Consider the following 13,210-nt stretch of genomic DNA (forward strand, 5'->3'; position numbering starts at 1 on the left):
CTGTCCCATTTGGACCTCCACCTAAATGTTCTGTCTTATTTAGCATCATTTGAAGAAACTAGAAGGTCGTCGTTTGGATTATGATTATAAAAAGAAACGTCTTGGAAAGATACCAGATGAAGAAGTTAAGCAAGCAGTAGAAAAATTTGAAGAGTCAAAGGAACTAGCTGAAAGAAGCATGTTCAATTTCTTAGAAAATGATGTAAGTCTGTCCTGCTTTTTTGTTTGCTGCAGTATATCCAGGTGGGAAATGTGTGTGGGGTTGGATAAAGTTTGACCCATCCTTCACAGGCAACAAGGACTGAAGGCAGAGAATGTACTTTTTTCCTTGTCTCTGAGAGGAACGTTATGAACAGCAGTGCATGGGAGTACTCAAGAATTCAGCAAGGTCTTCTGGAGATACAATTGCTCAGACAAGGTTGACACAGACGTCTCATGTAGCTTTATTATCTATGAGCAATGAACTGCCTGAGAGCAGAATACAGGGAGATCAGGGGGAAGGAGAAGCCAGTCAGACCAGCTGCTTAAAGCATGAGCAAGAGATATGTACCCAGTGCTAAGAGCACTGAGTGCAGGAGCAGCTCACTTAACACACAAAACTTTGCTGCTGCTTTGAAGGATCTGGATAATTTTGGCTCTAAAAATCACAACTATAGCTTGGCTGTAAATATTACTGCATAGAGCTTATGTGGGTTATGCTCAAGTACTTGGACATTGGCTCAGATTCGAGGCCCACCATGAAATTATGTCTTAAAAATGAGCAACTGTGGTGATTTGTGATAATCCTTTCTTCAGTGCTTATACAGCAGAATAGCAGGATGTGCTATCCCATATAGTCATAGAATTATATGAAAAGAGAGATAGAAGGGTGCTTAAAAGGACATTTTGCTATCTGTAAGTAGGACACACAATATTAGTTTCTTTCTTATGAGTGGGTGTCAGTTTTTTTGTTTGTTTTATTATCTGGAATATGAAAGACAAAAGAAATTACTTGGTTTTGCAGAGATTTCTCTGTTAGACCGTATTAGCCCCAGTCAAGTTAAAACAGAAATAGGAAGACAGGGTCTATTCCAAAACTTTCTCTTCTGTCGATACGTTATCACAGAAACCATGCTTAAAAAGCAAGAAATGTGCTGTCTTCTGGGAGCAAACTGCAGAAAGGGGGAGCTGTTAAGTGGGACCATTTACCTGCAGACAACTTCTGTCTCTGACTACCTGTGTAATGGCCAGCTATAAACTAGCCAGTAGCTCCTAAACTGCTTGTGAGCAGGACACATTCATTACAGCAGTGCATAAGTCCATAACCCCTTGCTGTTATACCAGCACAAGTTATATTAAGGCTGCAAAAAAATAACATCTTCTATCAACAATTTCAGCACGCTGTTCCATGGTAGACTCTACCAATTGGCCAGCTGTGGTGTATGCATTTTATAGTTCTTCTTTGCATAAGCAGCTGAGAAATGTTTCAGACATTTATCATTAGCCAAAGCACCAAAGCAAAGATGAAGCAGCGTATGAAATAGTGACTTACCTAAGCCACAAGATCAGGAACAACTGACTAGTATAACTGATTCTGCCTTTGGGAGGGAGGTGAAGTGGTTGTCCCTTTGATGTCTTTCTCCATACCCTCTTTCTATTGTTTCTGTTTAAAGAAAACTGTGCTGTTTCCCTTCCATTTGCCATGCTGACCCAATTTCTCTCCTGTCCTCAAACTTCTCATTACAGCCTTCTTGTCTAAGCCGAGTCTTTCTCACCAGATTTAGATAGATAGTAATTGCAGTCACTTCCTTCCTGTCCTTCCCAATTCCCCACGTCTCCCTTTCTTGGCCTTCTTGCCCTGCAATCTCTTTTCTCAATGCTCTGGTCCCCAGCCATCTTGCCAGGTGCCTCACCCAGACTCAGTCCTGATCCACATCTCTTTCTCTCTTTTTTTTTTTTTTTTTTTTTTGCACAGCTAGTTCCAGACCTCCCACACAGACACTTTTCTATGCACTTCTTATCAGATCCATCTTCCTGCCTTTCCCACTCAGCCAGTCTCAGGCTCCTCTAGCTAAGTGGCTTTTAGTCCCTCAGGTCTCCCTGGCTCCTTCCCAGTCTCTCTCTCTTTCTTCTCCTAATCCCCAGTTCCATATTCTTCCTGGCTCTTACTCATCTTGTCTGGACATTCCTTGTCTATCCATTTTCTCTGACCACTCCATCCAAACCCCAGGCACATTGTGCATTATCCTCAGCTGGTTTACATTACTCTCTCTTGACTTTGATGGAATTGTATCAGCTGTTAATTTGGTTCTGTGTGTTTCATTTCTGTATGCTATGTGACAATGTTTGGCTCTCTTGGAATCCCAGAAGAATTTCTAATAATCTTTTTAACTGAGTAAAAGCAGATGAAGTATAGCATAAAATTACCATGGGTCCATAAAACATTTGCAGAAAGTTTACTCAGACACCTTCTTGTGATCCAATGTCTGAAGACACGGTGGAATGGGAACATGTCAGACTTCTTGGGTTCTGTCTTCTTAATGAGGTCTTAAAGGAAGAGGACAAATAAATATTTGGTAATGTTCCATCACAGATCAACATACAGATTGAATTTTTTAGTTTGTGTTATGGTAATGGGAATGAGATTATTTGCTACCTCGTGAATAAAAGTTTTTTTGTTGTTGTTTTGTTTTGTTTTTGTTTTTGTTTTTTTCTTCTTTTTTTCTCTTTCACATCCTCCCTTTACCCCAGCATTCATGTTTTTGAGTGATTGGCTGATATTTCTTCAATCCAAGTAGGTTTGGGTAATAGTAGGTAAATCATGTTTCATTTATTAGTTTATAAAATGCTGCCATCTAGTGAGGTAACTCCACACAATTTCAGAACTGCAGTTTGTAAACATCACTAATAAACGCTAATGGGGCTGAGTCACAACAGCTGTCACAATGTAATTTCTCCTAACATTGCTGATTAGAAAAGCCCCACTTTCACCTGCTAAGGGGTTATGTCCTCTAACTGTTTCAGGCTCTGGTGTTGACAGACAGCTGGCTTGGAAGTTGAAAGCAAAAGGGATTTGCACATTGTGAAAGGAAATGACTCAAGGACCCAGCCCTGAGTTAGTGAACTAGAAGTTGCACCTCAGTTTTGTTCAGGTTCCAACTGGCAATTTCTTTGATAGAATCACATATGCTCTTTTTCAATAGTCCCACAAAGTATCATTGTCTTTTGAGATACCAGGTCTGTTTTGAATGAAGTGTTTGTTTATCTTTCAGCTGAATGTACTGCAGGCTCCTTAAAACTCTTTTCCTCTCTATATTTCAGGTAGAACAAGTTAGCCAGTTGGCTGTGTTTGTAGAAGCAGCGCTAGATTACCATAAACAATCCACAGAAATTTTGGAGGATCTGCAGAGCAAGCTGCAAAACCGGTAAGGCTGAACCCATGAGAAAATGTTGAACCTCTTTTGCAGCTCAGGTTCATGAATGTGAAACGTCGCTGAAGCAACAGATCTTGTAGCACCACCTCACAGATGTGCTCTTGGTGTGCTTTACTGGACTTCATTGCTTTAAACCACTGCCACCTGGCAACTTCTTGCTGCACTGTGAGCCTTTAATGTACCGCAAGATCTGCCCAGAAAGCTTTGACTGTGTGCAGAATCCCTCGCTCACATCTGCGGAGGTTAATCAGGACAGCCTCCATTTGTTTGTAGGTTTACTTAAACTTGCATACTTTCTGAACTGTGTTTGGGAGACTGCTGAGAAGTTGGCATATTTTCACTGAGATTACGGGGTATAACAAAACTCTGCAGCAAAGTAAAGGAATTGCCAGCTGGCTAGGAACATGACTGTGGTGAATGTACTTGTGAAAGGCCCAGATACTTCGTGTCCTACTAAAAAAAAAAAAAAAAAACACGCTGCTGTCATTAATTTGGTGTACGTCACCCTGAGAACAAACAGAAAACAGGAGACCAAAATGACTTGCGGGCCACTGTAGTGTAGCCTAACATTACAGTCACAGAGTCTGGATAACTCTGTGGGGATTTTTATTTGGGTTGATGTGGTGGCTGTGAGTATCACACAGGAGCAGCTGTGCCTGTGTACCCTGCCCCAAGAGCCAGAAGGCCAGTGAGATGAGGAGTTCTCAGCTGGGCCACATGTGCATACAGGAAGAGGTACTAAGATGGTTTTGCTGACCAAATGGTTGTTTCCCGTTTTTTTGTAATAAAAAAGGCACTGTTTGAGATGCAGTCCCTGGGCCTCTGTCCTGGCTGGGTTTCTGCATATGTCATGTACAGTAGAGCTTTCCAGATAGCTCATTCCTGGAACTTCTGCTGAACTTAGTGGCAGCTGTGGATGCTCAGCACTTCTCAGACTCAGGCTGTTAAGCTTTATGCCTCTGTCAGCAAGACCACAGCATTAAATAAAATAAGGATTGCTGAAATTCAAATATTGCATTAGAATTGAACAGTTTTAAGCAAATAATACATATGTCCCTCTCCCTCGGGGGGGGGTGGGGGAGGGGGAACACACCACAAAATAAAACATATTAAAATAAACAAAAACACAGCAGGAGGGTTTTTTCCCACTTTTCAAATGCAAAAGCACAGACCCTAGATGGAAACTCCATAAGTATTTGTTCCTTCAAGTAAATCTCTTGCTGCTCTTCTCTGTGTTCTAGAATAAATGTAGCATCTAGTCGGCCTAAACGTGAATTTAAGCCAAAGCCTGTAATAACTGCAACCCTGGAAATTGGTGATAATCAGCAGCACAATGGGATTGCATATAGCTCTTCCATAAAATCATCAGGTAAGCCTGTGGCCACAGAATTAATGTGTTGGTGGGTGTTTTACCAGATTGTTGCTTGTACTATGAGAATGATAGATTCATGAGGCATCAGTATCCATGTATTTGCCTCCCATTTGTTTCCCAGATTTGGAAATGGAATTGTGAAGCAGGTTTCCTCTCAGTGATCTTTCACCATCTGAAATTTAGGTGTGGCATTCTCCTTGGTCTTTTAGGTTCTCTGTATTGCCACTGAGGGTGGGAGGAGAGAGAGGGAGTCAGTTGCAGAAAGCAGTTCATGTCTTGAAAAGACAGATGCCTAAGGTGGGTGTGTTACATCACTGTATGGAACATCTCCAGATGCTAATTTCTCTCCACAGTCTACTAGACCATAAAGGATCAGCACAGGATCTTGACTATTAACCACGTAAAATTCAGAAAGATCGCTCCCAGCCTTACTAATTTTATTTTATTTTTTATTAATATATTTTATTTTAATGGCCCTAAAATACATGCCAAAGTGCGTGCATTTTTGAACCAAAGTTCTCAGGTACCCATTACTGTGGGAGTAGGATCCCTTCTTGTGGTTAGATCCCGATTCCACCCACACCCACACCCACACACCCACACCCACACACACACACACAAAAATAATAAAAAAGAACAACTGATGAAAGCCCTTGAAAGTTGTGGGAATGGTAATAATTACTAAGGTTACTACTCACTGAAATAACTTTTTCTCATCTCATACTTTCCTTCATCTCATGAATACTTTTTTTCCTTATCTCCTTTGCCTACAGCGAGTGATGAGAGACCAATAACAAAACAGAAAAGACAATAATATGCAAAGAAAAGAGCATGAAAAAGCCAGTTTTTTTCCATAAACATTATTTGTAAGGAAAATAGAGAGGAGGCAGTGAGCCTAAAGTTTCCTTCTCTATTTGGCATGAGATCTAGGATCTTTTTCTGAAGCCTTTTTCTTTTTCTTTTTTTTTTCTTTTTTTTTCTTCTTGTTTTTAACTTTCTGGTTTCCTCTTCCTTCCAGTCTTTCTTCTTTTTAAAGGTTATTGTGAGAGAAAGAAGAGGACTAAAGGTGAAAGAATAAAGCTTAGAGCTGTAACTTCATGTTCCTTCTTGAGTATTTAATTTTCTTGCACTCTGGTATAAAATAAGGCTATTACACAATCCATAGTGAAGGGGATTGCAATAGATTGGCAGCATAAATCCACCCAGCAAGATCCTGTCCTTCGTTTTGTTTCTTTTGTGCTTCAGGGTACTTGAAGGTATGTTAGTGAAGCTCCCCATGCTGCCTGAATAACAAGACAGTAATTTTGTGTTGCTGTTGAACATGGGATTGAGGGAGATAACTCTTCCTTTTCTTGCATGTTCCTCTCAATTCAGACCACTGGTTCTAAAGACATGGTGCAAGCACACATTTCATTCAAATCACTGCAAATGTGTGCAGCAATGCATAAATTTGTAAGTTTCTAGTTATTTTCACAGCACATCTGGATGAAAGCAGCAAAAACAAGGCAACCTTTATTAAGAATCCAGTATAAAATAACTAGTCCCCTATCAATTACTTGTCAAGTTATATAAGCTTTTTTTCTGCTTTACATGTGCAGCAGAGACAGGAGACTTAGATTCAGCATTTGTACATTAACTAGTATGTCAAAACCGAGATAAAGCAGTACACACCTTACAGTGGTTTATAATCGTGATGTGAGTGATCCAAGATGTCCTTTAAAGGTAATCAGTCCAGCCTTTAGGCAAAAGACAGGTTAGATGACTTCTCAAGGTTGTTTCCAGCGTACTTAAAGAAAAAAAAAAAAAAAGAAAAAAAAGGTGGTTTTAATAAGCTAAAATTCAGTGAATGAACTGAAAAATAAATGACCACTGCTTACGAAGGTAGGGAAGGAGTGAGGCACTTCCATTCATTGACTACTCCATCAGCTGCTTGCATATCATTAAATGATGGATTTTCACTTACTGCTTGGCTCACTCAGTACTATCAGAATGGAAGAGAAAACATAACCGTGAAAGAGATAAAGAGGAGGGATAGGAAAAAATCAGTAACAGTTGCTATGATTAATGTGAATAATATCAGAAAGACATATACAGGACATCATATGTAGTACTTAGAACATCTGTAATATTTTTTTCCTCCTGAAGAAGGTGTCGTTGTGGATGCTGTGCTTAACTACTGAGCAGGTACAATAAGAAGTGAAATCATTGTTTGTTTTCTTTTTTCTTCCTGTTAAGTACTCAAAAGTTACCTATATGAATTTTTGTGGAATTACAGTGAAGTGAATATGCCTTGCTTGTAAATGGGAAAACCTTCCTGTTCCTGTTTAAAATCATGAAACAGATTTGATTTATGGTTTGTGGTTTAGAAATGCAAACCAGGTGGCTCTAAGCAAAACACTGGTAAATGTTTTAAGGTCTCCAAGTGATAGAGGGATAGCATCACGATCGCTTTCTTCTTTCACTTAGAAAACTTTTTTTGTCCTACACAAGCACTTTTGTGCTTAATTTTCCCTGTTTACACATTGACTCTGTCAAAACGTAGAGCTTTAATTTCGCCGATGCTGTCACTCAGTGTAAGTACTATCTTAGCATTAGTGAGCCCATGGAAATCAACAGGGCAGTTCAAAGTAAGCTGTGATAATTCAGCACAACCACCACAATCCCGTTTTGAGTGTTGAAATGGCTTTTCCTGTGTTTCACCATAGCTTTCTAGGTTAAGTATCAGCTTCTTGGAGCAGTTAATGGTATTTTCCTTTGTACAGTTCCTGACACATGGGAATTATATAGTACTAATGACTTGCATACATTTGCAGGACTAGAATCACTGAAACATCTTTTTCATGTTGTACATTATTTAGCTACTTTGATTAAGCACAGATAACAAATCTGTATTTTTGTTCTAATTTATTGTTATCCTCATTAATCAGTTGAAGCTATAAGTGTCATCTGGTTCATCTTAAAACTCTTAAATGCTGTGTTACATCATGCCTTTCATTCTTTTTGTTTGTCAGGTTTGACTATGATATGAACTAATTGGGTCTGGTTGCCACGTGCTGCAGTTTAACACAAGCATCTAAATGTTTACACACTTCAGCTGTGAGGAATACTTGGACTAATTAACTTAGCAAGCTTCCAGTTTGTGATTATTAAAGTATAATTCTGCAACCATATGTATACATCGTGATATAGAAGATTAAGAGTAGGTGCGGGAATGGGCAGTAACTCCCTTTGGAAATACAACAACAGCAATGAAAAACATTGAATGTCCTGGTTTCATCCTGTAATGCTTCAGAAGTCATAGACAGCTGATGCTTAACCTGCCTTCTGGTTGTTTTTCCATTTGTGCTGTCAAGGTTTAAGTGATGTAGACACTATGACAAGACATTTTTGAATATGTGACAATGAAGCATGACAATTTAGCTCCACAATGGCAGAAATTAAGGAGGTGGGTGTAGCGTTGCAAATTAACATAAAACCTCCTTGCAGGAAAAAAGGGTTTTCCTCCTAAGGAAAAAAGGGTCTTTAGCTTAAGCCTCTGCAACAGTAGAAGACGTGCTTTAATAGACAGGAAAAGGCTGGAGTCATGTCACCAATTCTGTGATGTTAAGCAGTGTGTGTTGCAGATTGTCAGGCAATGCTGCCCCCATCACCTTTGTCAGGGAAGTTTTGTCTCATCGGGTTGTACAGTAGCAGCAGCTGCCTGACTCTAATGAAGTCTTTGACTGATCCTACAGCCTGGAGTGAAAGCGGTTGTACTGGCTGTGACCATTATTTTAAAATCTTTCCAGGCTGCCAGACACTTTTAAGTTCTTTGGAGCTTAAAATGAACCAAATGTGATCCATCTCATATCAGGTACCTTACTGTCAGAAATTAACTGACTTGCAATAGTAAATTAGCCCCATCGGAGCAGCTGGTGAAGGCTAGGAAATTTTGTCAATTATTCAGAGCACTGCCTTCTGCTGTTGACAGTTCTAGTGAGTTGGTATCAGTTCTACCTTGGCAAAGACTCTGAAAATAACTCAGCTATTTTTGAATGCAGTCAGTCCGTTTTTGTTGGAAAACCGTGTCTCATCTTATTCTCTGTGCATGGACTGTTTCAGCAAAAATATGCCCAGAACCAATCTTTTGCCTGGGCCATTGAATTAGAGTAGCTGTAATTCAGTTTGTTCTTGTTAAACTTTGTTGTTACCCCATGCCTTCCCCGGGCAGAGAAATAGTCCAGCTTTGTTACAGCAGTATCCCAGGGAGGCTGGCTGAAGGGGCGCTTTGTGTTGACAGCTCTCTCCCATTGTTATAAAATAGAAAAGAGCTTTTATTTCTAAAGGATGGAACGTGTCCACAAAACAGAAAATTAATTCCCACTTCCCAGTTGTAACACCAAATATTACTCATGTATATATTTGTCAATTAAAAAGATGCTTTCACCCATCCTCATCTACTGATCACCAGAATAGTTGTCTTGTCACCTTGTTTCCTAAAAGACTTCTGATCCCTGTTGCTAGAAAATATCAGAACAATTACTTTTCAGTAGTTGCCTACAAATTACCATGATTTGCAGATTAAAATGTACAACATGCATTTTTAACATCTCAGCTATTTTATCTGTATTGCATTAACGTTGGGTGCATACTTGCCCAAACAAAAGTTACTCTTTGGGCTGACTACGTGATCAGACTGTGTGATAGCTTGGAGAGAGAGCTAAGACAAAAAACTTGAGTTGTGGCAATGTTGCAAATGAGACATGCAGAATAACTTCAGGGGTTTAATTGCTTTAATTGAAGCACTGGAAGATTGAAGAGTTGTTCGTCATGCTGTAATGTATTTTACTGCTGTGTATGTGGTAGCAGCATGAAGTCTTTTTCCCTGTTCTTCATTTATAAACATACTACAACTTAGCAGAATTTTACTTCAATATGCTGCATGTATTATTAAAAATCTGTTATGGTTGAGCATCTGTTGAACCTCTGGCTAGTCCTTGCCCACAGAGCTGAGCTTTACAATTTGAACATTGGATTACATTTTATTAGAATAAGCTATTATTCATAAGTACGAGTAAAGGAATATGTTACGTATAGGTCTCTATGCTAGAGATCCAAGCCAGTCAACGACCTCTTTGTGAGAATCTTTAAAAAGACAGCTGTAATGATAAGCTAACTTATTTTGGTAATGGTGATTGTTTTCTACTTTAAATTATATTTGTTTTCCTGCAAAAATATGTGCTCACTACTGTGTTTGCATATGGTAATATTAATATTTTAAGAGTAACTTGGTATGAAGATCGTTATAGTAGGACATCAGCAAACAGTGTAAGTCACAAGAACAGCTGGGTGCTGTATCGGTAGGGTTGCTGTTTGTTTTCATCTGTAAGATAGTTTGATAGCCACCACCATTACTAACATAACTGTCACTTTAGTTCAGACGAAGGCCATGTATAGCAAAAGATTTGAACACACAGACTCAGGGAGCAGTAACCCAGAAATGACCATCACTGCTTAAGCAAGGTGAGCTAATGCAGGAGCTCCTGCAAATGCACAGGTGCGTGGAAATCCAGCTGGCTGCCTCCAGGCTGTTAGTGTGTGTGTGTAGGACAGATGGAGCCCCTGCCCTCTGAGAGGTATTCCTGCAGTGGCAGTGTGCTGCAGTGCAGTATGTTTAAATGATTATTTGTCACTTCTCCTGTTGACTTTTCCACATCCACATATCCTACCCTTCCAGTTCTTCTGGCCATTGCTCCAAAGAGACCACACTAGCTTTGACAGCTGTGATTGCTTGAACTATTAGTTTTGCTTATCCTTTGCAAAGGGAATGCAACTAGGAACAGAAATCAAGTAACATCTGAACTTGAGGGAAGAACAGAATTATGTTTTAAAATAATAGTAATCACTAGTATTATATGTAGAAGGACCAGATGTTAATTGGTAAAAGCAATAGTAAAACTGTTTGGGGGAAAAAAAAAAAAAGACAGCTATGTTTTGACCTGTTATTGTCATGCTTAGTGGCTAGTGGGATGCTCTAAAGCTCTTTTAATGCTTGCTTGTTTGTTTCTGTCACTGGGGCAGGTTCTTCAGTGCACATGGATCAGCCTTGCTGCCAAGCTCTCTATGACTTTGAACCAGAAAATGAAGGCGAGCTTGGGTTTAAGGAAGGGGACATCATAACTTTGACCAATCAGATCGATGAGAATTGGTATGAAGGGATGTTAAATGGAGAGTCTGGCTTCTTCCCCATTAATTATGTTGAAGTGATGGTACCCTTGCCTCAGTGATTGTGTCATTCAAGCTGTGAACATGATTTCATGACTGAAATGGATTCACAAATGTGCTGTCAGTGTGGCATTCTGTGAAAGCCTTGCTATTTGACTGACTTACTGACTTTTGTATGCGTCTTTTTAAAATGTATTTATTTTATATTCAAAAAAAATTTACCTTCCCTGACTCCATCAACCTGCAAAAAAACCCATACCCAGTTTTTTTGCTTTGTGCCTTGAAGATCACTGTATGAGGTGTTTACTGGTAGCTCACTGTTGCTCCAAAAATGCGTTTCTTTGCTATTATTGTATGTTTTGTTTTTTTTAATCTTCAGCTGCAATGATTTTACTATTGAAAACAATTTTAAAAAATACTGTAAGTGAAGCTAACTGTAACCAGTTCCTAAGTTACTGATGTCATTGCGCTCTTTTCATCAATCACACTGTAATTTATTGTGAACAAGTTAATCCACGTTTCACATTGTATGTTGACAAAAGGCAAAGTGATTGTTGTCAATATTACGATGTTGTTGTACTAAGTACAAGTTCTCAGAATCAAAAATTCCTATACTTTGCTGACCAAACTTAATAAATATTTCTGTGGGATAAGAACAGTGCTTGCTACTTCTGTTCCTATAGTTCTGGCATCCATTTCTGAACTAGAGGCTCATTCTTGTTATGTAAATAAAATTTTAGTGAAAAAACCTGCTACATTAAAAATGCTGCTACATTAAAAATGCATGAAAAAAGCCAAACTATTAGTTTTATGACACCTTGGCCACTGGAGCTTTAATAATCTTTCTCTTTCGTCCCTGATTGTGTAACATTCATAATGTCCATTAAAATTTTCTTATAGCAGGAGAATAAGAGAAAAATTCCTTTGAACTAAGCATGAGCTGATCCTAGCACCACAGAGATTGCGTAGACCTCTACTGAGATAAATGGGTAAGTATCATTAGTACCTGTTACAAACAAATGAAAAGTCACTAACACTTCTGCTTTTGTTTATTTATTTTGAAAGAATAAAGAAGAGATAAAAAAACAAATACTATAATGAAAACATACAAAAAAAAGGCCTCAAAACAAAGGACAGACAGACTCAGGCTTAAGTACTACCAAAATGAAGATAGAGTTGTTTTGTGTTAGCCTTTTCCATCTTTGCTCAGTAAATATGGCTGTAGTAATGACCAAAAAAGTCATCACCCCCAGAGGAATGTGAACTCTTGCCAGTTACTGTCTGAACAAGACAGAGGAAAGAGCAAAGAGAAGGGAATCAAAATCTTTATGGGGAAACTGGATTGAACGCAGCTTCAGTATATCAAGCCCTAGTTGGTTCTATAGGCCAGTAGAGACAGCATTGCCTAGAGGGGGGATTCAATTTAATGCGTGCCACAGCTGTAGTAGCTTCTTCCTATATGCATAAATGACCTCCAACGAGCTGTCAAAACCCTGCTTTTCTTTTTTCGACTGTCTTTAGGCTGGGCTTGCACAATCCTCCCAAGAAAGGTGGAGAGCTATTCTTTGTAACTTTGTCTAGAGCCTGCTAATTAATTCAGACACAACAGCTCTGATTCTGGACTGCTCCTACAAAGGACATTTATTAGGCCTTTCCTAACTTCAGGGGTGAATATCAAGTAGTTATTAGAGCAGCAATACAGAGAGTAACTTGTCGTGACCTAGTTCTTGAATGAAAGTAGCCATGATGTTGTGCATACAAAGTGTATGGAACAACTGTCAAACATTTAAGTATTTGAGATTCACAACTTATTAGATAAATGCCAGACAACTCAGGCTACAGGTGCTATACTTGTGCTTCTGGGTTTGAACAGTGCAAGGGCTATTGCCAAAGTATGTGCATCTCTTGAAAAGATTCTAGGTACCAGAGCCAAGAAGCAAAGCTGTTGTGAACCAGGGTTAGGCACCTACATTTTGTTTAGGTAATTAAGCAGTAGCCAGGGGAAAAGAAAGAAAACAGTGTAACAGCTTGACCTACCACAGTTATTTATATCAAGACCTGTACAGTAGTTCGAGCATTTCACTGTTGTCACTTCATATTGGTTTTTGCTTGTTCTTTAAAGAGAAGTCATCTCATTTGAAATAATACTCTTAAATTCATTACAATTCAGTATTACTTAGAAAAGTGAGTGATAAGGGTAAACAGGACAGCATGGTATAGC

General features: G+C 39.0%; 1 protein-coding gene across 1 annotated transcript in view; it reads left to right on the forward strand.

Annotated features, from left to right (window-relative positions):
- Positions 1 to 11,645, forward strand: part of SH3GL3 (SH3 domain containing GRB2 like 3, endophilin A3) — a 53,027-nt gene extending 41,382 nt beyond the window's left edge. Inside the window, exons 6-9 of the mRNA XM_032195182.1 lie at positions 44 to 202; positions 3,301 to 3,404; positions 4,655 to 4,782; positions 10,846 to 11,645. Coding sequence (XP_032051073.1) covers positions 44 to 202; positions 3,301 to 3,404; positions 4,655 to 4,782; positions 10,846 to 11,051 — 597 coding nt within the window. The 3' untranslated portion in view covers positions 11,052 to 11,645. The remainder of the gene's footprint in view (positions 1 to 43; positions 203 to 3,300; positions 3,405 to 4,654; positions 4,783 to 10,845) is intronic.
- The last annotated feature ends 1,565 nt before the right edge of the window (positions 11,646 to 13,210 follow it).

Source organism: Aythya fuligula, chromosome 11 (assembly GCF_009819795.1).
Source record: "Aythya fuligula isolate bAytFul2 chromosome 11, bAytFul2.pri, whole genome shotgun sequence".
Taxonomy (NCBI): domain Eukaryota; kingdom Metazoa; phylum Chordata; class Aves; order Anseriformes; family Anatidae; genus Aythya; species Aythya fuligula.